We start from the raw sequence: 27,303 nt of genomic DNA on the forward strand, positions 1-27,303 counted from the left end.
ATAGCATTTCAATAATATGTTGTTGATACTGCAGTTTAGCTCCTTACCTGATAGACTGAGATTCTTTACCGAACTAACAAGTGCTATTTCTAATTCTGAGTTCTAAAAAAAGATTGTATTCACTACAAAATAATAGTATTTGTTCCTTTCAATAAAAACTATACAAATTAGGGAAACAACAAAATCTACAATTTTTGATTTATTAAAAAGGGTGACCAAATACCAAACCTAATTAAAACTCTTTGTTTGTGTGGCCATATCTGGACCACTTGTTCAGCATAGTAGATGCGGATTCATATTTAGTTCAGATGCAAAATATATGTGAACGTGGGAGAATTCTGGACTAAATCACGGATTAGGCACATTCCTAAAGCAAATAATCATTACGATTAAAGAAAATAAGTATTAATATGCAGATGAAAATTCTTGGGTTTGGGTCACTGAACAAACAGGATCATATAATAAAGACTGAAAACTGGACAAGGAAGTCAGATAAGGTATTCACAAACAAGAGGCCCAATAGCTTTCTGTAAGCTGCAAAAGTCCAAGATATGAGACTGGCACTGCTAAAGAAGAATGAATGAAAGTCTGCCCAGAAAGGTTAACATGAACATTGCTTTTGAGAAGGCGTTGGTGCGGGCCACAAAATATTGTACCGAGGGCCGCAAATGGCCCGCGGGCCGCGAGTTTGAGACCCCTGGTATACACTAAAGTTCTGACAAACCAACCTTATGCTACATCATTTAAATGTTAAAGGTAAGCGAAACCTCATTGCAACAGAAAGTTATATATTACAATTTTAAATATTTCTTATGTGGCTGCAGAACTTACCGGTGTTCCATCATTTCCATCAAAGCCAGTAACTCCCCTATGACCCTGTAGAAACAAATAAAAATAAGAAGTTGAAAAATTCTGATTTCCATATCTTAAAGGGAAACGAAAGGTAAAGTCACTTGGGGGTGCCAAAATGTTAGGCACCCCCAAGTGACTTTAACCGCTTACCTCGTACCCCGGGCTGGTGCCCCTGTTGGGAGAAAACAGCACCAGCCCGGGGCACCTGGAGCGCAGCGCTTCCGTGTTCTGGCTTCCTCTTCCTGAATGCCAGCGGTGGGCGCATGCGCAGTAGAGTGAAAAGCCGACTTTAATGTTTAAGTTCGGCTTTTCTCTCTACTGCGCATGCGCGCGCAGCGAAACAAGAGGAAGGAAGCGCCGGCAGCTACCCCGGGCTGGTGCTGTTCCCTCCTCACAGGGGCACCAGCCCGGGGTAAAAGGTAGGTGGTCAAAGTCACTTGGGGGTGCCTAACATTTTGGCACCCCCAAGTGACTTTGACTTTCTTTTCCCTTTAAGTATACAAAAAATCAAATAAACCCAATAGGACTGTTCTGCCTCCAATATAGATTAATTAAATCTTAGCTGCGGCCAAGTACAAGGTACTGTTTAATTATTACAGAGAAAAAGGAAATTATTTTTAAAAATTTGAGTTTTTTGCTTATAATGGAGTCTATGGCAGATGGTCTTTCCATAATTTGGAGCTTTCTGAATAATGGTTTTCTGGATAATGGATCCCATACCTGTAGTTATTTTCCAAATTATCTGTGTGTTTTTTTTTTTATTTAAAAAGGACCTATTAAAGTTTAAAGTAAAGAGGTAATCTAACTCCAGACCCTAATAGAGTCCTGGTTTTGAAGGTATTATTCTGTCTTGCCATATGTAGTAAATTAAAATAAGGCTCTCCATCATTATTTTATATATGTCATGGAGTTTAGCATCTCTGACGCAGGTATAAAGGGGAACAAATACTGCCACCTGATGTCCGGTGGTACAATGTTTCACCCTTATATATAACCTTATATAATCAATAATGTCACATGGTAAGGTAAACTGTAATGAATTATCATTCTCATGCTCCTTTCATTATGTGATATATTTTACTTGTTACTCAGTCAGACCTGGGGAAGTGACCTTGTAAAGAACCTTTCACAGAAGTTGGGGTATGTGGTCACTGACTGTTGACAACTGCATTTAAGAAGTCATTGGCATCCACTACCTGTTTTGTTTACTTTTTGTATGATATAGAATGGCCAATTCTAAGCAACTTTTCAATTGGTCTTCAGAATGTATCTTTTATAGTTTTTAAATTATTTATTTTCTTCTAACTCATTGCAGCTTCCAAATGGGGTGTTCCGCAACATTTTTTTGCATGGTCAGTACATATATAACAATATACAGATTAAACAGATTGAGATCAAGACATACCAGGTCTCCTTTAGGTCCAGCTTCTCCTTGAAAGCCATAATCTCCTCTTTCACCTTTTTGCCCTGCTACTCCTTCAGGTCCTGAAAATCCTGGTGGACCCATTGGACCCTGAGGCCCAAGTTGCCCTGGTCGACCCTGGCAATATAATCAGTAATAATCAGTGTAATAAAAGTTATTTCTATGCATATTTATAGTGTTAATCCTCAACTTAATAAGCATCACTATAGAAAATATCACCACTGGATATACAGTAGGTGGCCAGAAAATCTAGCAGTCCTTAGAAAGGTATAGCCTTGTATTGAAAAGAGTTTGATATACAAAACCAAGCGCATCATATACATCACTTATACATGAGGATGAACAGGCAAATCTTACCTATAATAAAAATTAAAAGGGATAGACCCTTAGGAACCCATTTATCTTGCTGTGTAAAATTAATTACACTGAAAAATATTGGTGCAAAAGCAGAATGAAATAATTGGTATACTATCATATATAAAATTATGTATGGAAATGGACATAGTAACTAGTAAATATGAGAGAATGGATCCCACTGTCAATGGCATATTAGGGAAGCAGGGGTTACAACTCCACCAAGGCCCCCGGTGGAGCCAGCCAGGAGAACTGCCTCCCTGTGGAAAGAATTCCCTGAAGCCCGATACGCCCCACAACAAGGCTCACAGCTACAAGCTGATGTATGTTAAATGTATGCACCCTACATACATACATGTAGGGTGTATGTCCAGTGCAAAGGCAGGACTTTAGTGGTGGTGCAAGCAAGTCACTAGCACCGTAGAAGGTAACGAATACATACTTGCTATCAACCAATATGGTTTGAAGGGATGTAAGTTTGGTTGCATAAAAAGCAACAGTTATATATAATTAATTAAAGTATCTATTATTTATATACCTCAACAATTTATATGTGTGTATGCATATATATATATATATATATATATATATATACACACACACGTCCTTGAGAAAGGACCTAATGAGGACCGAAACATCGGATTTGTGTGTGATGTGCTTACAATGAAGGCACTGAATTTTAATTAGGGTGTGCCAGTCTAAAAATACATTTTGTATGCAATTGATTTTACTGAGCACCCCGCTGTGTGGGATTTTTTTTAGCATCGGAGTGCAGACACTAGAAAAACTGGCACATATGTTTACATATGTTGCACATCTTTTCATCTTATATAGCTGCAATTAGGAAACTATACCAGGAAGTGAGAAACTGTGCACCATAATGTCATACACTGTGGTCCAATTCCAGTTCTGGATCAAATGTTTTAAAGGGTACTAGCTAGAATTCTGCAGTACAGCGTGGAAGATGATTCCATGTGGTGTTAAACGTACAGTATCAGAGAACTTTGTCACTATTTTGATCAGGTACTCAGGTATTGTTTCTCATGAAGCATTAGATAATTGTTGGCTCCATATGATTAATGGAACACATTTGTAGCCAGCTACATGTAATTTTTATTGATTTGATTACTTTCTTCATAATCCACAGGAGCTTGCTGAATACCAGACATTTTAATAACAGATATTACAACCTTAGGTCTTCACTTTCCTTGTCCTCCACCAGAGGGCAGCCTAATGCTGAAATATGCACAATTTTTCAGTGTGAGTCAAACATACTACTAAATCCTTCTTTCCAGTAAGGAATCGGATCAGACTTAGCTGCTTCAAGCCCCAAGATGCAGTCAATAAATCGTGCCAGGACACAGTATCAACAGTGACGCAGAGACTTAAGCTTGCACAGCTCCACATTCTGACATTTAGCAGGAATATCAACAAACCCTGGATATCATGGCCAGGGTTAGAGATGATGCCTCCCTGGACCAAACATGCCTGTGCTAGTCTGTACCAAGCACTAACAAACAGAAGTCCTTTGGCTAATGCCAGTCTGTACTAGGAAGAAGTCCTGTGTCTAATACCAGGCTGTGCCGGACACTTTAACAGGAGTCTTTTGGCTAATGCCAGGCTTTTCCAGACAGTTTAACAAATAGCAGCCCTTTGGCTAATGTCAGTCTGTGAAAGTACTTTAACAGGTACCCTGTGCCAAACTGTAGCTGGCATATTAAAAAGCAGAAGGCTTACACCTAATGACTGTCAGTGCCAGTCACTTAGAAGCTACGTAGCTAACCAGGTATATAACAAATAGGAGCCCTGCATCTATTGCCAGTCTGCACCATGCACTTACAAAAATGGAAATGGGGTTCAGTACCTAATGCCAGTCCATACCAGGTACTTTAACAAACAGGGACATTTACTCAATGCCAGTCCATACCAGGTACTTTAACACACAGGAGTGCTTAAACATAAAGCTAGACTGTACCAGACACTTCAACAAATAGGATTAATGTGCCTAATGCCAGTCTCTATCAGACCTGCACCTTAAATTATAATGCCAGTTATAAAAATTGCTTTGATTACTGTCTGGGCTTTCTCAGAATTCCATCTTGCCTACATGCCCTAAAAAGCTGCATAAATAGTATTTCCACCCCTGTTTTTTCACCATGTTTGGAGGATTGTGGCAATAAAAATGCTTTATGTTAGTTAGAACCCTGAGTCATTGCACTTTACAAAGAGATATTATAATGGTTTTGTATGCAGACCCACGTTAAAATGCCCTCCCCTGATTTATCTGAGCTCACTAGAGCTGTAGCAAGAAAATATTTATAATTGGCCCCACTGGGGTACATGAGGAAAGTGAATGATAAAACCATCACTGCCTTAGTTAATATACGCTGCACTTTCCTTGTACATTTCTCTTCCGTAGCTCTTAGAATTTCACATGCACTGACCTGCTGTGTAATGTTTATTCTTTCATTTCCTAGAAAGCCAAGTACCATTTTATTTTTCAACTGTGACTACAAGAAAAGAAATGCTCTGTGTGCATATCAAACAGCCCCTTTAGTTTGGCTGTCTCCCCAAAGAAATGCATGGAAAGTTTATTTACTTTGTAGAGACGCTAAAAGTACAACATGCCCTGGTATGGAATCTTGCACTCAGCATTTATTGCCGAGAACTTCAATAACCTGATAAAAGCCGACAAACCCACAGTTTCACACAATGTCTTATTAGTCATGAAACATTGTGTTTTTATAATTTCTATATTCTTTTCTCTATTTTTTAAGCTGCACAAGAGATTTATGTTATACCTGGGTTGCACAAGTGTCATTCCTATGAAATTTAATCAATACAATTAGATTAATGGCCCCCAGTGTAACAAGGCACACAGGAGAATGTCAGGTGGGACATTAGTCAGTGAGTGTGGCTGCAAACACTACTCTAGTGATCCTATTGCATTTCTGTGATATAGTGGGACTCCAGATTGATAGCTAGATAGATTGATTTATCAAAAGATAGATAGATAATGCAATTTTGAACAGTCTGTTAAAAGGAAATTAAAGCAAAAACTTTGGTTGCAATAGGGTAACAGCCCAGGAGCATTCTTTCTATTTGGAACATTTTCAAGCTGGTAAAACAGCCTCCTTTACTAAAGCATTTAGCAGAATTATTTTTTGCAGTGATTTGTCACATTACTGACTATACCCCAGAGTAGGCGTGTGATGCCATTCACAGTGTAGGAGCAAGATTAGCTAAATCCCAACCATTAGTTCCAGCTTGTTATGCCTAAAATGCTAGACTGGCCAACAAATATATTTAGAAAAACTGATGGAACTTAACAGATAAAAAACCCAGTGGTGTGTTTTGGTTAATAACTTTTTATTCCAGTAATTTTTTCACCATTATTATACCTTCATTCTAGTTATACTGGAATATGCACCTAGATTAGCAGCCATCTTGCAATCCTATCCTACAAGGGATTTTGTCCCTCAATTTACCCAATGTTCTACACAACTCTTTGTATGACATCATTTTACTATAATATAGACCCTGAATTTACAGAATAATATATAAGGTCCAATTTATAAAGGCCCTGGGCACAAGTGCTAGGGGCATGCTGCACTCTACACCTCAGACCCAACAAAAATCCAGCTTGTGGTGCAGAGATTAGCCTTGTAGGACACCAGGCATAGGGCTGGCAATACGGGAAAGGTTCCTCAGCACCCTAACTTGCAAGTCTAAAAGATGCACAAGTTAGGGGGCAGGATAGCAGTGGCAGGCCTAGCCAGCCAGGAAAGCCAGCTGTCTACCTCACACCCCTTCCCTAGCACACTTGTGGTAACAGTTCGGGGGGGGATAGCAAGGGTCAATGATAAACTGGTGGTGAGGGGCATGGGTAGGCAAACAAAAAATGGTATGTGCCTAGTGCCTCACCACTACTGTGTCCAAAGCTCCTGCCTCCTTTGCCTACCCTTTGTTTTGGCCCTGCAGGGTGGGGACTTCTACTTACCTACCTAAATCGCAACTCGGATAGGTATGTAGGGGTATGACGGTGCTGGCAGCACTGTATTCATTTGAGAAGTGCAGGTCAAGCATTCACCCATGGTGCAGAGTGCAGGGCAGGGTGCAACATTTCAATATCATGGTGGTTTTGCACTCTGTATTGTTCCCCCTGTATATTGTAAAATAGGCTCACTCTGATGCTAACAAAAAGTTGGATTGTACTGGTACTTTATCCTAAAGAGGTAATTCCGTTTTTTTAAAAAAAAACTTTTATTATAATGAAGACAATGGCATTCTTTGACAATATGCAATATTTTCTTTTAATTCTTTTTGAGCTTCATTACTGCCACAATAAATGTCACAGCTCTCTACGGAGATTATACATAATCTATATTAGTCCCTGCCTCAGTGGAGTTTACAGTCAAATGAGTCTATCACATTTACCCACTATTGTCAATAATCAGAGGACATATAAATCCCTGTATGTTTTAGGAGTTTCAGAGCAAACCTATACAAACATTAAAGGCCACGACATAAAAATAAACAATATTAAACTATTTCTGTCTGTTCGTAATTAGAGAAAATTTGCTGTTGCTGCACTTAGGTCTTTTATTATAACTAGAAAAAGAAAATCAGAAAAATGATCACAATGATTTATTTCTTTTGCAAATGGAATTTCAATTGTATGATATTTCTATACAAACCCTGCACATAGCGGGCAGCTTGCATTGCATCCCCCTAGAACTAGGTGGGCATACAGGGCTTAACAGCCATCAAGGAACAGTCATTCCACAGCATGACGCTGAGAATGGGTGTATGAAGGCTGAGCCAGTGAAACTAATTTAGTCCTCCCTTTGCATGCTAACAAGCCAATCGCCGAGCCTCTGACACTATAGCTCCAGGACAGGGTACTTTAAAATTCTATTATGATGGTCTTCCCACAAGACGCTGGCGTTCAAAACCCAAAGCTATAAATAAAGAATCCTAAGACCTTAAAAGGCTTGCAGTGTTCTTCCAAAGGGCAGAGGTTGGCAGCTTCTTATTAATATGCTCTGGGAAGGAACAGAAAGGAACCAAGAAAAGCAAGTAATGAACATGACTTTTCAGTCTTTTAAATATTGCATTGTCCTTTTATATAGAGCACAATATATACTTGATGGTTATTCATACACAACAAAAGAGCAAGAGGGAGGGCATTTAAAGGGCAAGATGTTTCAGTTTGATGGTCCATGTATTCACTCAGTGTTCTACATACGTTTTCATTGGCTTCAGCCAATTTCCTTTCAAAATGTTTATATTTGCTCAGCCCCCAATTTCAGTTGAATTGTATGCACCAATAAAATGTGTAGATGTCTTTGTATAAATAGTTCAATGGGATTGTTGTTGCCCCCTATAAGGGGGCATGGGTGACCTCTTCTGGGCAAGGAAAGACAGAACTATCACAGCTGTTGTCCTCGACAAGGAGGTCAGGAGACTGGGAATGCTAATTTTTATCATCCCAAATCAGCCACTGAAAAGACTTTAAACTAGACAAAAGCTGAATAGGAGTAGTAAAAGCCACCAACTCCACTTTGCTACGCATTTCAATCTCCACCTTTTAGATTAAAGTGATATTAACTTAGGAGGTGGATATATTAAAATTATGGTTTTCCAGCAGTGTCATTTTTAGCAATTTGCTAATAGTCAAAAAAGTATTTTAATGAATTGGCACATTTATCAAAGGAATTTGGCTTTTTTGAAAGTGCCAACTGATTAGGCTACAACTCCTTTCACCATCACTGAACTATAACAATTGACTGATCTGGTCCCCAAATAAGAATGAGCAATGTGTGCTTTTCTTTGGGGAACCTCCCAAACCAATACAAATAATCTTGGAATTATAGCACTGCAGAAGATTACTTGTGAATTTGATCCGCTAGTTCTTTTCAATTTTTTTTTATTAGCAGTAATTGAGAACAAATGAACGCCAATAAATCTGTCTGTAGACTTCAAAAGGTTTTCTGAACTTTGTTTTATTTATTTTTCAATTATATATACATTTGTAACAATTATTTATTTATTTTTTTACCTCAAGCGAGAATCTATTTTCGAATACTGTAGCATATGTTTATTTGAGTTCACTGTTTTGGATAAAGTAACCTAGTTCTCTTTCTTTTAGGAGCCACGGGTATCAACAAATAGCTGTGTGCAAATGCTACACTCTCACGCTAGCAATGTGACTAATGTAATGATTTATCATTAGAAACCCATTATACAAAAATTTCTAAAATAAAGCAATAGCATTTCCCTATCCAGACAAATAATTCTTGATTTTTGCCAGATTTGCTATATATCTTGTACTTGGTATTAACTAAGCCACTGTACATTCATGGCAAAACCACCCTTATGGACGTTTTATGTTTAAATGTTATTAGCAGCTTTAGGGAATGGTGTTTCACATTTTGGAAGAAACCCTTTCCCCAGTACCTGAAAATTCCATACACAAAATCCCATACCTTTATTAAATTCTTTCCATGATTCTTTTAGAGAGTAATATCAAATACAAACTGGGAACATATTTTAGGAATGCAAGCAACTCAGAATTCCACACTACCCTTGGGTACATAAAGGCAATAACACTGATAACACTGCATTTAAATTGTTAGGGCTCTGGCACACGAGGAGATTTGTCGCCGGCGATTTTTAAAAGACAAGACGAGCGACAAGACGCCAATGCTAAATCAATGGAAATCGCCAGCGTCAAAACATACGAGGCTACTTCAAATCGCCTGCCTTTTCTGAGCGACTTGAGTAAACATGAGGGGGGGTTAACTATTGAGTGTACCATGGGTAGCAGATCGCCTGGAGCTCAACTCGCATGAAATCTCTTCGTGGGTATTGTCGTGGCGACTTGTCGCCAAAGCGCCAGGGGGAAAAAACGCAGGTGACAAATGTCCTCGTGTGCCAGAGCCCTTAGGTATAATAACTCGAGCAGAACATTTGCCCAGCACCCACCAGGATGAGAAAGGTCCTTCATTAGCCTTTTGATTACAACTACAGACATAATCTGATAGAGATGTTAAGCTGGCCATACACGCACCGTTACAATTGTACGAAACCTACCTCCATATCTGATGATTCAGCCCTGAATATCAGTGGAGGGTTGGAACGATCGTTCGTGCGACCAAAGATCAAAAGTCGCTACGTGTTTTGCCAGCTTAAGGTAATCATCCAGAGAAGCTCTACTAAATACAATTTTTATGAATAGGGTTTATAACCAGAGGCATAGCTATAGAGGTTTAAACTGTAGTTGGGATATGAGACGTCATGGGATCCAACAGGTACAAATAATTAAGCTTTCACCCCAGAATTAATAGGAAACTAATTTCTTAATGTTATATGAGGGCACTGAAGCATATGGCTGAATAGGGGAATCTGGAAATTGTTGGTCAAAAACTGGTGTTATCTGAGTGCCTCTAGCAACATCCCTGTCTTTTATTAGCACTGCAAAGCAGTCCTCGAATTGACACAGGTACCATGGGACAAAGCCAATCACTGATGATGCCATGAAAGCTGACATGTTGCACAGTTCAGTCTGGAACATGAGGCCCCCAACTGATACAATTGTATGGGGCTTTAGTGAAATAAAACAGGTCACTGATTTTGATCCATGGTTTGAGAGATGCAGTAGAGACCCAGTTTTATGTGACAGCCCTCTATGGGCAAAAACATGTTGAGGTAAAGCCAATGTTCTATTATATTTGAATAATGTCATATAAATAGAGCTACAGAGCCTTGTGGTAGAGGGCCATAAAAAATCTGGAGGGCCAACAGCTGATAAAGTAAGTTTTCTTTGTGTTGTAATAACAGATTAGGGGCCTGATTCACTAAAGTTTATCGCACGCTTTTTTGCGGTAAAAAAGACGCGACAATTAGCGCGCGATTCACTACAGCATTACCGCATGCGATAAGTCGCATTTTCGCATGCAGTATTTCTCGCGCTAGTTTTACCGCATATGTTCATTTCCGTGCTGAAAAGAACATGATCGCATGATTCACTATAACTTTTGCACGCTAAATATCGCATTCGGCTATGCGAAAATTAACACCTACTACAGGCAGGCGAAAAATTATACAAAAGTACAGTAAATGATTTTTTGCAATAAAATATGGACTTACAGTGTTATTTATTCAAGTATGTGTTTCCCCTAGAGTGACACAGCCGCCAGTTTGCAGGGAAATGGTCATTTTTAATACAGTAATTTTCTGCAAGTATTGGCGTGTATGGCTAACATGGCATGCGTTCATTTGCGCGACTATTTATATTTGGCTACAAGTGATGAAATGTTTCGGCAGGCATGGATTCGCAGCGAATTTATGGACGTGCGTGGAATTTTTTTGCGGCGGATTTTTTCATGCGTTTCGCAAAACAATCCGCCAATGGCAAAACGCCTGAAAAAATTTGCCACGCAAAAATACACCGCACATACAAAAATTTATACAAGCGTCAAAAAATAATAGTCACAGCAACAATTTTTTTGCCGTTTCGTGGATCTTTCGAAAGATTTGCTAATTTTCACTAAAGATAACCAGAACACATTTGCTCATCACTAGTGGCTACTATTTATAAGCATCTACTATTTATATGATACCATTTATATGCTACCATTTATATGTGGCTAATATTTATATACACCATTTATATGCGGCGACAATTTTTATACACTATTTCTAAGCTACCATTCATATGCGGTGACTATTCGCGGGCGTAATTTAGCCCATGTACCAGCAAATACCGCATTGAAATAGTCTTCGCGAGTTAAATAACGCATGCAATATCGCGCGTAAAAAAGCGCGAGTATGCTTATAGTGAATCGTGCGAAAAATCGCCAAAATTAAGACGCGGTAAAATTTTTAACGCACGCTATAAATAGCGCACGTTAAATCGCACTTTAGTGAATTAGGCCCAATGTATTTTACTAGACTACAAAATGCTGTATACTTTAGCCTGCCACAAAGCAAGATTTTTACTTTAACATTGAGTAATGTTACAATATGCTCTTAAATAATTAATAAACATTTGTTTTTGTGTTATCATTTAAATGTGCTATAAATGTTTTGGATCGCTCATGTTCTATAGGTCTGCTCTAATAAATATTTATAAGTGCCCCTAGGAAATGCAAATGAGGGTAAGAGAGGCCTAATTGCAGTTGCAAGTGGCTATCACACCTCATGTGGGGCTTCACTTGCTACGATCAGATGGCAGGTGAATCAGAGAGCCTAGGCGCCACTTTGGAAAATCTGAAGCTTTACAAACATGGGCCCTACTCTCAAATCGATTTCCATCTCAAAGAAGCCAACATCAAAATGACTTCTGTGGGGGGTCTGTGGGTCATCTAACATCACACTGCGATGCTTCAAAGAGGAAGAGCGCACCCTCCCAATTCACTTCTAAGTCTCCATTACCACAGGCTGACAAAGCTACAAAAACATTCTTATGTCTGATTGAGTGTTTGATCTTTACATATTGTGCATCTTGCAGACAAAATAACAATGCTAAAAATCAAACATGTTGTGGTAGCAGCGCCTGCAAGTAGTTACACCACAGATTCCCATTTGCTAATGTGCAGTGAAAAATTTCCCACAGCCAAATTCTATACATGTCTCGTCAATTCACATTGTAGTTGACATGGACTGTAAAACTTAAATAAACTTTCATTTAGTCAGTCTGCACAGTGTGTAGGGATAATTCATTCTAGCCCATAATTAGTATAAGGTTCCCAAATGCAACTTAAAGCATTGTTACCCTTCTGAAATGAAAGGCATTACCCACTGTTTCTGAAATGAAAGGCATTGCTTACTGTTTCATAGTTATTAGATCCCTAGACTAGACACCCTCATTATCCATGTTCCAGCATTATGTCACTTATGTCGATCAGTAATAAAATGTGTATACACGGGTACTGTAAAACAGCTGAGAGATAGCACAGGCTGGAGGAGCAGTTGAGCAATGCATGGCTATATAGATTTTCATATGAGCTGTTAACATGTCAGATGGCTGTTGTTTGTGGGATCTAGTAGCCACATGACACTACAGCATCCCAAATCTGTTATCATTGGCACACCAAAGTGATAGTTGGCCACAGAAGCTTGTCTTCAGCCATACAATCACCTCACATGACAATATATAATATGGACATAAATTTTAATAGCTAATTTGTACTGATGCAATTCACAGGCCGACTGAATGGATCCTTAGCCAGAAGTTTGGCTGTTTTGTCAGATCAGCTTTGGTTGAACAAAAGTCACAGACTCACAAAGCCTGTAAGAATGTTGGCATTTTTAGTGCTGCACCAACTGTTGTGCCATTACAGTGGTGTCACAGCCCATAAACTACATTTTATCTTGAGCAAAGTCTCTTGCAAGCAAATTACATTTGCAACTGTCTACCTAAATGTGTATACTGGCATATTGGCAGTCTCTACACTAAGGGGCACATTTACTAACCCACGAACGGGCCGAATGCGTCCGATTGCGTTTTTTTCGTAATGATTGGTAATTTTGCGTTTTTTTCGGCGTCTTTACGATTTTTGCGTAAAAACGCGAGTTTTTCGGCGTCTTTACGATTTTTGCGTAAAAACGCGAGTTTTTCGTAGCCATTACGAAAGTTGCGCAAAGTCGCGATTTTTTCGTAGCGTTAAAACTTGTGCGAAACGTCGCGCCTTTTAAGTTTTAACGCTACGAAAAAGGCGCGACTTTGCGCGCAAGTGTTAACGCTACGAAAAAATCGCGACTTTGCGCAACTTTCGTAATGGCTACGAAAAACTCGCGTTTTTACGCAAAAATCGTAAAGACGCCGAAAAACTCGCGTTTTTACGCAAAAATCGTAAAGACGCCGAAAAACTCGCAAAAAATACGAAAAAGTCGCAAAATGTTCGTTTCCAATCGGAATTTTTCCAATTCGGATTCGAAATCGTGTCTTAGTAAATCAGCCCCATAATGTGTTTACCATAGACTTGGTATTGATACATTTCTCTACAGAAGTTTACTCTCCAAGAATTTTCTGGAAAATGTTCACCAACCAGTCTACACCTATCCCCTTGGCACTATAAGTCTACTGATTGTTACATGGCACCTTACGAGACTTTTACAAATTACTAAACCTTAAGTTTAGTATGTTATTAGGCTTATGGCACACAAGAAGTTAAGTCGCCCATAATAAACTTTCTCAACCGTGGATGACTAATCTCCTGAATGATTTCCCACCCGCAATAAAGTAAAGCGCTGGTGGGAGAACCATACACGGTGCTTTGTTTTTCCTCATGAGGTAACTCCAGAAAAACAAATTATTGCATTTGATTTCCCACCAGTGATTTACTTTATTGCCAGTGTGAAAGCATTTCGAGGTTTTCAAGATTTATCGCAACCAACTGCCATAAACTGCCATAAAGTTAAACATTTTATGCAACTTTTTAATTGATTTTATTTTTTTAATTGCCAGACTTCCTATTCTGACTCTTTATATTCTGAAATTTTTGTCTGGTCATTGTAGACACTGATCCTGGAAAAACTAAAGAGAATTTAGTTATATTGCTATTCTTAGTCTATTCAGGCCTTCTCCAAATCATCTTCCATTCTGGCTTCCATATGCACGCCTGGTTTTTAGGGTAATTAAATCAGAGTGCAGTTTAAATTCCACATCAAACATAAATAGATAATTAAAAAGACACATTAGAAAATAAAGTGTATGCTCAGACTCCATACAGTATTATAATTCAATTTTATCTTTAAGTGTCACAGATAATATGCATAGATGAATGGAATTACGCCATGGATTACTATATGGCATTCCATAGTGTATTTTGGTATCCTGAGAAAATAACAACTCAGAGCGGCTGGTGAGTTTGTAGAATGCAACATGACAAAAGGACTATAAATTAGAACTGGTTGGAGGATATGGAAGTAAATCTATAGACAGGCAGTGCCAGGAGTGAACTTTTCACCCATTTGGATTTTCATTGGGTTAGGCTCATATGATAAAATCTTATATTGCTTATCATCATTTAAATTGTGTGCTTAATTCTTTGACACTATTACATGGCTGTGCTAACACTCCAAAAGGCCACAGTCATTTGTAAGTATAAACTACACTTCCAGTCTGCTTGCTCTTTGATGGATGGGTGCTATTGTTTCACTAATCTCCCTCCAAACAATGCAACAAAGACTTAAATGACTATGTGGGCTGGGGCAGCTTCCCATGATGCTTTGTGTTTCCTGCCAGCGTATCCCAGGAATTCCTGAGCTCGCAGATCACTAAATTACACGCTAGGCCAGGGATTAAGAGCAGCTCTTTGTGTGGGAAAACTAAGGTTGTGGAGGAAGATTTCACTTGTCATCATTAGTGCTCATTTGGCCTTGACGACAATCAGAGGAAAACTGAACTTCAGAAGAGCCCAGACACCAGCGTGTGATAGTCAGTGATCTGGACATGATAGCCTAATTCCCAATGTCCTGGACATGTCTCGGAAAAGCAGTAAACGATCAGCAAGCATGTGCACTTGTCCTTTACCAGCTTTCATCATGGTCCACAGCACTCTTTTTACAACATGTGTAAAGGGGAAGAGAACTCAGCAAATCAGAGACATTTTCATAGGCTGGAAAGGTTAATCGTGAGAACTAGGAAGTGAAATAGCTGTCTCAGAAGGGTCACATGGCAGATTGAGCACAACTTAGTACAGCTGCCAAAAGGATCAAAATCAACTGAAAAGAGGACCTAGCACAATAAAGAATGACTGGGATCCTCACTTCAGGAAAATACAACCTACTGCATATTCAAAATATCACCTTGATGTTCATTTATGCAAAGACGTTGCCTTGTTAGTAGTATTTTTGGGATATGGAGGTTGCAATAGCATACCTAGTGATTACCAAAACCACCTTTTGCTTTGCAGGGGAGCCAAGGAATATGGCAACTCCAGTTCTAATCAAGTGAAAATGCATATATTTTCAAAATGAGTTTTTTGTATATACTGTGTACTCTATAAACTATAATTTCATATTTTAGAGTATGTTAAATAAATGAATAGACAATAAAGCATACCTGCAGATCAGTAATACTTTCTGGTAAAATGTTGGGTTGATGATCATTTATAATACATAAACAATCGGCTAAATGCAGCTACCCTATCTCACTGCGAGACAGACAGTTTCTGTAGGGTTGCCCAACCCCATAGACAAGTGGAGCTTCTTGAACAAATTTTGCATGAGTTCCCACACGATTTTCCAGAGTATGCCAAACACCTGCACCCTGCCCTCAGAGGGCACTTGGGGACACTGATTCATTTCAAAAGGTATGAAGGGTAAGATCTGTCTTATCGCAATTTCAAAGGGTGCTTTACACTTCAGACACTTAAACATATTGGAAATGCAGTAGACGCCAGTGCTCATTACAAGGGATACTTAAACTAACCCAAGTGTTTAACTATAAACATTTATTCAGCAAATATGTAACATTTTCTTCCACACCACCTTATGCTATGTAATCCATGGATAATTTATTAGCGATCATACACTTGCTCACCATTCACATATATGGCAGTAGCACTAAGTTAAGCTATACAGGGCATACCTTTGTCACAGGTCTTACAATATCAGCCCTTGTATACTCCCTGCTCAGTAGCCATACATGCTTAACTGATTGAGGGTAAGAAAAGAATTGTCCATCAGTAATACTGAAAGGCATGCATTGCAGTCCTGCTTTCCAGGAAGATGTATTTCGCTAAAATATCATACAGCTTAGGTGCTGTTACAGTGAACCTGTCACCCTAAGAAATAATTCCAGATTTGTTTCTATTATGCTAGTCAGGATTTTTATCATTGCATCATTTGCAAAAATGTTGGTTCCATGTTGACATTGAAAATGACTTTTATTATATAGCTTACACCAGGCATCTGGATGATGAATTTTTGACACTTATTTATAAAGCTTTTTAGGAAAAATATATTTTTCTCAATCTACCCCAAAATGGAAGGCTGCTATTTTAAGTACTATATCTAAGTCTATCTAGCTTGTATGAGGTACTGTGATCACGCACAAACCAAGGGCACACATACATGCAAGGTTACTTCTGCCAATGAATGGACAGAAATGTGCCTTTTACATGCTTCCTGTTACAGTTACAACCTGCATTATTTTGTGTCATGTGATGTAATTTTTAGCAGGATATACATATTTTTTTTTGGTTAAGCTTTGTTTCAGAACTTTAATGTATATTTAATATAAGTGAATGTAACAGAATACTTTCTAGTACTGGGTTTTTTTTTTTTTTAAACATATGCTGAAATTAGCCAAATTGATGCCTAAATGTGCACCACTCCCATAATGCAGCACTCCTGTAAGCAGAAAGCAACAATGTTACTTACACCTCCAAAGAAAGAACTCAGATATGTTCGTGGAAAACTTTGCTTCACTTCAGAGTGTCAAAACATGAAGCTGGTATCAGAACTGTCTGAGATAATGGACTGCAGACAGTGGTGAATGTTCAAGCAGGGCCAGCAAAAAATCAGACCCAACTGATGGCTCCAATAAAGCTGTACATACACTGAAACATATGCTGTGTCATACAGGGCAGGAGCTAAAGTAAAGGAACCCCAGCAATGACAGAAGGCTGTGTGCCATTTATGAGGAGTTACATAAATCAAGAATGCCCAACCAGAGACCCGCCTGCTGTTGCTGATGTAAAGCTCCTAGCATCTCACTTGTTACACAATTTATGTCAATATGATAATTATTTTAACTAAAACACTTTTCATTAAACTCCAAATTACTGCTAACAAAGCTGCTCATGAAATGTGTGATATGAAAGGCATCTCGGAGCATTTCCAGCTTATGTTCTGTAACAGGTAAGAAACTCTATTTAGTGTTTCTCTAAAACACTGTGACACATGGGGGCTGATTTACTAAGACACGAATTCGAATCCGAATTGGAAAAATTCCGATTGGAAAATGAACATTTTGCGTCTTTTTCGTATTTTTTGCGATTTTTTCGGTGCCTTTACGACTTTTCGGAAATTGTCTCGACTTTTTCGTTACCAATACGATTTTCGCGAAAAAACGCAAGTTTTTCGTAGCCATTACGATTCGCTCGTATCTTGTCGCGATTGTCGTATTGAGCGCTTGTAAGCGGCGGCCGAAACTTTCAGATTTAGCATGATTTTGGAAGCCTCCCATAGGACTCAATGGCACCCTGCAGCTCCAACCTGGCCCAAGAAAAGTCACCATACTGAAGCTTGAATGAATCCAAACGCTACTAAAAAATCGCAACATTTTGCGCAACTTTCGGAATGGCTATGAAAAAGGCGCGACATTTGCGCAAGTTTTAACGCTACGAAAAAATCGCCAGATTTTACGCAACATTCGGATGGCAACGAAAAAGTTGCGATAATTTTCCGAAAAAAAACGCCAAATACCGATCATTACGAAAAAAACGCAATTGGACGCATTCGGCCGGTTCGTGAGTAAGTAAATGGGCCCCATGGTGTCAGCCATTTTCTATCTTGCTAGATAAGTTATTAAAACCCAACATTTATTTTTACTTATGGGTTATATACCGTAACTCGTGTTTATCCTTTAAGGCCACTACCAAAAACACAGATATCAGGGTTCAAAGCAGTAGCGGTGCTGACGTTAAGAAGAAAAGCCATGTGTGGCATAGCTTTATTTATAGGGCTTTATTTTGCAAGAGAAAGAAAGAAAAAAGGCTGTTATCAAGAGTTTTAATGTTTTGAGAAAAACATAATTAACTGCCCAGTCTGCCTTACAAGTGCACCTGCAAGGTCCGTCTTATTACCATTAAATGGAGAGGAAATTCCCAGAGTGGCCTCTTTCATTTGGAGGAGCAAACTACTGCCTTTGTGCCACTTCTTTAAAATAAGAATAATACTGATACAGAATAAATACTGATTTGTATACCCAAACATATGATTAAGACATGATGGAGTTTTGCCCTAAAGCATCTGAACTCCTGTTGGACAGGGAAATCAAACTTGCATTCTTCCAGCAACTGCGAACTTCAAGTCACAGCATCTTCACCCAGAGATTTGCTGCAGGAGCATTGTCCATATCCGTGCTTTCTGCTATTTTGTTCTCCTCCTATTACAGCTGAATAGGGCAATATCTCAATCAAGACATGCCAGTGGGAGGCTTTACATTGATATGCTATCACAGTTTGAGAGACCCATTCACTCTTTTGAGCTCTTGTGCAATCAACATGATTATCATGCCTAGTGAGTTTTTACATAGCGTAGGGTATTTTGCAATACTCCGCATCTGCACTTGTATTCACTGGAATTCAGCTAATCTGTCAGCAAGGTATATGAAGGACATACTTGCAAACACTTTATAAAAGTGAAGCTACAATAATTGGAGTGGTTTTGGGTTAATTTAAAAATGATAATTTAGACAGGGAAGAGAGTCAAAAATAACAAAAGTGTCAAATATTTATTACACAAGGGTTGATCTTGAACTGACATCTGTGATGGGGAATATGGGGGTTGCATCTAGCAGATAACAAAGGGTTATGGATAATCTACGTTTTCAAATTTTCTTCCAAACCTCTACATGTACTCTGTGGATTTCACTTTTACTGATCTATGAAAAGAACAATCCCTTGTAAATCTTTGCACTTGGTGCAATTCCTTCATCCAAAGGCATAACTTGAAGTTACCTGCAACAAAATAAATATAAAACCCTCCCAAACCAAAGATAACCTTTTTCTGAAATTGTTTATTAGTTAGGGATCCATTGGACCTTCTATATTCCTGGGCCTCATAGCAGTCACAGGGTCTGCATCCCAGTTGCTTCAGCCCTGCCTTGATTCTTTATCGCTTGTTTAAATGAAGATTTATCCTACAAATTCTAATCTCTTTAAACGGCAAATAAGGTTGTACTGAATTCCATCAAAGATTCCTTTAACAGCTGTTCCAAATGAGAGACAAATGTCTTGTTCTGCGCCTCATAAAGCTGAATTAACCTGTTTCCAGATGCATTATGTCTTCAAAGTATGCTTATTAACTGTTAGGATTACCAATGGAGGCCTATAATTGTTACATAAATATTTAACTGGAGTATATACATTGTAAACTAAATAAAGTTCTGCAGTGGTTTAGTCTCATAGCCCACTGATTCATCACATGCCACAGATTCAAGGGATAAAATATATTCTGCTGTAAACATTTGTGACAAACACTGCATTTAAAGGAAAATTTGTGACTTTAACCCAGGTGGTCTGAGGCTGCACTTATAAAAATAGTTTGCGTTATCCATTCACGTAAAAACAGTTGATTTGTAGACTTCATAACTGCCACGTCTACATTTACGGCCTTTTCCATGTCTGACACTAACAAATCTTTAGTGGGGGTAATGCTTGCTGTACAAATTCCTAAACTGCTTAATACCGAGGTTTCTCTGGTTTAAAGCTAACATAAGTATTTCATTCATATATATAATTTACTAGTTCTTATGCAGATTAAAAGAGATGCTTGCTAGCATTATTCTTATATTTTCATAAAAGCACACAATGGGCTTGATTCACTAAAGTGCGAAAAATTTTATCGCACTTTTTTTGCGTTAAAATAGTAAAATAGACGCGACAATTAGCGTGCGATTCACTACAGTATTATCGCATAAAGTCGCATATCGCATGCGTTAATTTTCGCGCGACCGCATGCAGTTAGTTTTTAATTAGTTAATTTTCGCGCTGAAAAGAATATGAACGCATGATTCACAAACACTTAGGCGCGCTAAATATCGCATTGGTCTATGCGAAAATTAACACCTACTTCAGGCACGCGATAATTATAGAAAAGTACAGCTAATGAGTTTTTGCCAATAAAATATGGACTTAGCAGTGTTATTTATTCAAGTATGTGTTTTTTTACGAAATTTTACTAAAGTCTTGGCATGTATGTAATTTCGCTACTATAGCGGTAAATATTTAGTCGCCATAATATGCAGTACTATAGCGGTAAATATTTAGTCGCAATAATATGCAGTACTATAGCGGTAAATATTTAATCGCCACAATATGCAGTACTATAGCGGTAAATATTTAGTCGCACAAATATATTACTAGGTATATTTTGGCGACTTATTTGTCGCGACTTTGTAATCTCGCGACTTGCGGCCATTTTGTAGCGACTTTGTAATCTTGTGACATGTGCGACTTGTGGCCATTTTGTGTCATTGAGCCTGCAGTCACACTACAGAGAGCATCATGCCTGGGGTTTCTGATCTGCTACCAGGGGAGAGGCGCTATATTGTGACCTTTTTCCTGCGCTCAGGATATGACAGGCTGCCGCTGGGGCCCTTAGGGGTCCACGAGAGGAAGAGGGCGATCCTGCGCGAGCTCCAAGATGGGTTGCTCGCCAGGTTTGCCCTTGATGTGGACCCCCGCCAGCTCCAGTGCATATGGTCGGACCTGAAGCGCAGGAATTCAGATCTGGTCGCTGAAATAGCGGAAGGTAATTATTGTACTTTATTATGCTTTTACAGAATACGTTCAGTAAAAGATTTAGCAAGTAATTTGAACTAAAAGTACAAATGTAAGAAATGTCAGGGATGACGAAAGTAACATAGTAAGTTGGGTTTAAAAAAGACATACGTCCATCACGTTCAACCATAATGCCAGTGGGGAACTGAAACCTTGGTCACAATAAACCTCTGAATATTATTTCACATCTTCGTGACTCCTTGTGAAAATCCTGTGTGTGCCGTCACCCCATGCCTGTCTAGATTTTGATTTGCCACAGGCACCCAGGTATTATTGTTCCTTATGGTGTGCAGCTTCCCAGCACTTCGTATTGTATATATATATATATATATACACATCTATTTTCAAATACATATGCATAAATAAGTTTAAAACAGGGGGGAAGCAGCAGGGAGCGGCCCATAGTGTGAGTCATTTGGGGAAGGGCCATGAATGTTTTAGGGGGCCCTGGCTAACAATGTCTGTGTGTCCTTTGTATTGATGTGAGGGTTCACAGGGGGAGGGGCCAGTAGGGGCGTGGGAGGAGGGGGCCCCAAAAAATGTTGTTGTGAGGGGCCCCGTTATTTATGATGGTGTATGAATGTATATATATATATATGTATAATATATTACACAAAATAACATCTTGCAATACTATCTCACAGAACAGAACAGCTGGACGTAGCGCCTCATCCCCAGGCCCAACCCCAGGCACCCCAGGCTGCAGAGGCTCTTCAGGCCCCCGAGGCCCCCCAGGCACCCGAGGACCCACAGTCCCCTGAGGACCCACAGTCCCCCGAGGACCCCCAGGCACCCGAGGACCCCCACGCTGCAGAGTCCCCCCCGGCTACACCACCAGCTCTGGACTCTCCCCAGGCCAAACACTGGACACCAGGTCCTCCAACCTCACGACAGACCGAAGATGTGGGGACCCAAACAACACCTGGGTGGACTGACCCCACACTTCGGTCAGTGCAGGAGGACCTGCACCTGGGGGGACATGGCCCAGCTGCAGCAGGATGTGGGGGAAAAAGTTTTTAATGTTTTAAATTTTATTGTTAAAATAAAACTTGTTATTTTTCTACTTTTGAACTGGGTAATGTCTAATTATTTAGCCTTCCTTGATATTGTATTCTATACTTTCATGTAGTTTCTCCTACACTCTTACATTTATCAGTAACAGCATCAATATGCTATATGGGTTAAATGTTTGCAAATATTCTGCCAACAATTTTGTCTTTAGGCCATTTTGCTGAATAGTAAAACTTGCGTTAATTAGTACGTAGCGTATTTTCTGGCAAGTGTGATAACTGCCAATCAAATGTTTTGTTGCCAGAATAATTGCAATATTATATTTGTGCCCGTTTAATAAAGTGCCCATAACATATTTGCCATTTATTCTGTGTCTAAAATCTCCCACTTAATTTAAGCCACTTTAGTAAACGGACCCCTAAGTATTTGCCTAAATATTCTTAAATGCCCCCCCCCTATTTTATTATCTCTAGCACTTTTTGTTTTGTTACTTATATTTTTATTGGGTTGTGTTTTTTTTTGCAAATAAACATTTATACAGCACCTCTCTAGCACTTCTGTGCTCTCCCAGGGCAAATGCACAAAATGTCGCCAGTTTTATGCTGCCGCGTGCGTAATGTCGCACTTGCGATAATTAGCGCGCATGCGAAAAGTAGCGCACACGTTATTTAGCGCGACTAAAATATCGCATGCAGTATCGTGCGTAAATTATCGCAAGTGTGCTAATAGTGAATCGTAAAAATAGCGCACGTTTAAACGCACTTTAGTGAATCAGCCCTAATATGTGGAAACAAGAGGGACATGAAAACAGTTATAAACTTGTCTGTTGCAGAGTCTCCCTGCTATGTGTTTCCAGTTTAATTGTCAGGTTGAAGGGGTATGAATTGACTTAACCCCACTTGATCGAACAATGCCCTGTCCTTATTCAGAACAATTGTGGGTTCCATCCCACGCCCCTAGCCAGCACTTATAGTTACAAGGCTTGGGAGTGAATCACAACATATAGTTATTGCATTATATAGAAAATCGCAATATAATTGTGACTTATGATGCAACACATAATTTATTACCTGCTTGGAGCAAATAAGCTGCTGAATTGTTTGGCAGAAAAGCTTGTTTAGCAAATAGCTAAATTGGTCTGAAGGAGCCAAATTGGCAGCTGAAATTTGCCACCTTAATTATTGGTACATTTGACAGTTTGTCTTAAAATTACCTGTTTGTGTGCCTTTTTTCTTAATGGTATTAAGTGGAAAACAGACTAATGGACACAAAAAGTAGTGTGGCTAAAAATGCTCAAGTATTGATGTGTATTTAGAAGCCTAGTGGAATGAAACCCCTTTACTCATGAGCCACACTCAGATGTTAGTAAGTGTTGGTGAGCAACACAAACAAGATTGGCTATTTGATAGCCCCATGTGGACTGCTGGCCTGCAGGAGGTTCTGCTTGGAGTAAAACTGTGTCTCTGTGCCTCCAAAACATGCCTCCAAGCCAGAAATTTAAACATAGGCACCTACTTTGAGGCCACTGGGAGAAACATAAAAGTGGGTGGTGAGCAACATGTTACTCACAAGCAACTTGTTGGGGATCACTGACTTACCTGCTAACAGGGGCCCAGGGTATCAGGTAAGTTATTAGGATCACTGGGGGTTGCCTAACATTTGGCATGTACCTGGTGATTAACCCTTTCCTTCTCTTTTAACCCAATTATTTTTAGCTACAGAATGTGAGACACAAAAGAGTAAAAAGTATAGGCATGTGGGTCCCCACATGCTGTGATGCACATACAGAGTCATTTTTAAAAACTTTACTACTTTACTAAATATTACTCATTGCTCTCAGACAAGCATACACTTAGGGGCTGATTTACTAACCCACGAATCTGACCCGAATTGGAAAAGTTCCGACTTGAAAACGAACATTTTGCGACTTTTTCGTATGTTTTGCGATTTTTTCGGATTCGTTACCAATACGATTTTTGCGTAAAAACGCGAGTTTTTCGTATCCATTACGAAAGTTGCGTAAAAAGTTGCGCATTTTTCGTAGCGTTAAAACTTACGCGAAAAGTTGCGCATTTTTCGCGTAAGTTTTAACGCTACGCAAAATGCGCAACTTTTTACGCAACTTTCGTAATGGATAGGAAAACTCGCGTTTTTACGCAAAAATCGTATTGGATCCGAAAAATTCGTAAAGAATCCGAAAAAATCCGCAAAACATACGAAAAAATCGCAAAGTACCGATCATTACGAAAAAAACGCAATCGGACTCCATTCGACCCATTCGTGGGTAAGTAAATCAGCCCCTTAATTTTTTGAGAATAATGTGCCCTTAAGCACCAGAGGTAATTTTGTTTTTTCTCTGTGATAACATTAATATCAGAATCTCTGTGGTAGTATAGTACTTACAAATCCTACAGTACATGCAGCAACAGGTTATGGAGAGTGATCTAATCATTGTATTCACAGTATCCCTAACTCGTAACTAGAATGCATGTATTTTCTAAGAACTGAAAATTGTTATAAATTGATCATGTCTAAAAGACAAATTAATAAAATCTCATGATGTAGCTCGGAAGGAACTTGAGTCTCTTTTTGTTAGGTAGGACAAGAGGTCATGAGGCAGAAACAGTACATGTCACCATCTGCAGCTCTTTGCATCAAACTGTAACATGTTTACAGTTGTATATTTAATGTGCGGCCAATGTAACACAGCTGTGTATGAACATAATCTTTTTGTGTGGGGTCCAGCAGATATGCAGTGCGTTTTTTCCCTAATACTTTGCAGACTTTTTTAAATAATGTGATAGGACTGCATAGGCAACAAAATGTGTTATTTTGCTTAGGAATGCCCAAAATGAAAAAATGTCAAACTGCAGTTGTAGTTTTATCTGTTTAAGCTGAAATGTCTTAAATTGGCAAAACAAAATTCCCATATGATTTGCTCCCATACTCACTCACATCCTTCTGGGCAGTGCATATGGAATGACAGAAAGAATAAATACTGCTAAGAGCTGTAGAGTAAGTTTATGTTAGCATATTTTCAGTCCAAGCATGGTATATCTTACATGGCTGGATGCTAACCATCTTAGTCAGTATACACTTAATTCATCATCTTTTCTAAAGGAGAATTTTTACGTCCACTGGAAGAAAAACATGCATTTTTTCACATACTAGAATGGGATTATGATATGCACATACAGGAATTATGATAGTTAGCACTAAAATGAAGCACCCTTGAATAGGAATAAAATTATGCAGGAAACCTGCTGTATAGCTTTGGCTAGATGGAAACATTTCTCATTTTGCCCAATTTTAAATTTAAAGCATTGCATGCATGAAAACAACTTCATGTACCCATGAAAGTTTGTGGATTATTGCTGAATTTTAGCAATTTCTTTTAGCAATGTCAGCAACATTCTGGGACGGCAATACAATTTGGGGCCAAAGCAGGGGCAAACTCTAAATGGTTACTGATTGGCCTATTAAAAACAAATTGAGGCTGCCTATGCTATTTGAAATGGCTGCAGACTGTTGGAAGAGTGTGGTGATATTTATTTCTATTAATGTTAATGTTCTGTTAATGTCAATATAGGTGGGGGTCATGTGTTTCTGTAAAGGTTGTAGGGTTATCATAATAAATGTATTAACGGTTCCATAATAAACTGTAGGTATGCTGATTCTAGATATAATATATATATATAAATTTGTGTTCCCTATATATTTTTTTATATAAATCTAGAAATTTTGACTTTTTAAAATGTAACAGCTGTGTGACTTTAAGCTCAAAATATTGTCCCTATGGAGCAACTGTGCTGTCGGATTAGAATCCCATGCAAACAGTAATATGAACACTAAACAGGAAATCGATCAAGGGTCATCAACCAATCAAACAGAGATGAATAGCAGCCTCTTGCATGACAAAGGTCTTTAGAACAATTTTTTAGATGGAGGAAGAAGGTTCCACTATGTAGTGCTAAAGGACTAATTTAAGTCAACAATTTACTTTAACCCACTAGACATACCAGACTCACACATACACATGAAATTTGCAAAAACTAACTGTTGATCAGCAAACTTGGGCAGCATTGTGGCTTTGTGGTTGGCGTTGCTGCTTGCAGTGCTGGGGTTTTAGTTTTGGTTCCAGCCAGGGCAACATCTGCAAGGCATTTGTATGTTCTCCCTGTGTCTGCATAGGTTTCCTACTTGTGCACCAGTTTCATTCTATACCACAAATACACACAGATAGGTTAACTGGCTCCTGATACAATTTGACTATTCTGTGACTTTAGATTGTTGTCTTCATTGGGGTAGGGACTCATGAGAATGAGGAATAATGTCAGGAAGTACAGCGGAATATGTTTGCATACAAATGCAAATACTTAAATCAGGGCTATGTAGAGTAAAAAAAATCACTTTCTTTAGAAAAGGTCTTTGCGGTAGACCAAGTTATATTAAAAAAAGAGCCCTAAACCTAACTTTTACTTAGCCATTATAAACCTGAAGTCATAGATGTCTGGGCTGGTATAGTGCAGAAAGTTTTATAGGTAAGTGAGAGGACCTTTTATATAGTGTGGCCCGGGGTGGTTAATACACTTTCTGGACCCTCCTTTCACCCTAAAATGTATATACTGATTTTCTTGCAACTCTCTCATATCTGATGAGAGAGAAATTAAATACATGGTAAATAAGTCATAATGTTTAGCTACAATACTCAGCAACAATAAAGTACAGTACGATTCATTCATATTCCTTCTTCTATTTCCTACACTACAAAAATGTGCATATCTTTGTAGCACTCCTCTACTTCTATTGGAATTAGTCAACATTTTTCTAGAATTCCTGGCTATTTGTTTTCTTGGTACTAATCTTCAGCAGATTGTGCTTACATTTATTATCTCCCCTGTCCTTATTGCTTTCACTTTGTAGAGTTATCTTCCATGATGTTATAAACAGACATAAAGAGCCAAGATATAGTGCCCATTGGTGCTGTCCCTGTGGCTCTACAGAGCTAAATGGGGAAGAGATGGGAGTTTCTGGGAAAGCAGTATACCCTTATGCTTATGTCAGACATTGCGTTTTTCTCTACCAGTGTACCCTAAGCACTCCAACAAGAGAGTGTAATTGCCCTGTACGATGGTAGAATTC

The 27,303-nt window shown here is 38.8% G+C and overlaps 1 protein-coding gene across 3 annotated transcripts in view; it reads right to left on the minus strand.

The window, feature by feature from the left end:
• col4a6 (collagen, type IV, alpha 6) overlaps window positions 1–27,303 on the minus strand; it is a 141,572-nt gene that overhangs the window by 51,603 nt on the left and 62,666 nt on the right. For all 3 annotated transcript variants that reach the window (XM_031892001.1, XM_031892000.1, XM_012968993.3), the window contains exons 5-6: window positions 2,258–2,392; window positions 832–876 (exon numbers count right to left, since the gene is read on the minus strand). In XM_031892001.1, the coding sequence (XP_031747861.1) occupies window positions 832–876; window positions 2,258–2,392 (180 nt within the window). The remainder of the gene's footprint in view (window positions 1–831; window positions 877–2,257; window positions 2,393–27,303) is intronic.

This window comes from Xenopus tropicalis, chromosome 8 (assembly GCF_000004195.4).
Source record: "Xenopus tropicalis strain Nigerian chromosome 8, UCB_Xtro_10.0, whole genome shotgun sequence".
Classification (NCBI taxonomy): Eukaryota; Metazoa; Chordata; class Amphibia; order Anura; family Pipidae; genus Xenopus; species Xenopus tropicalis.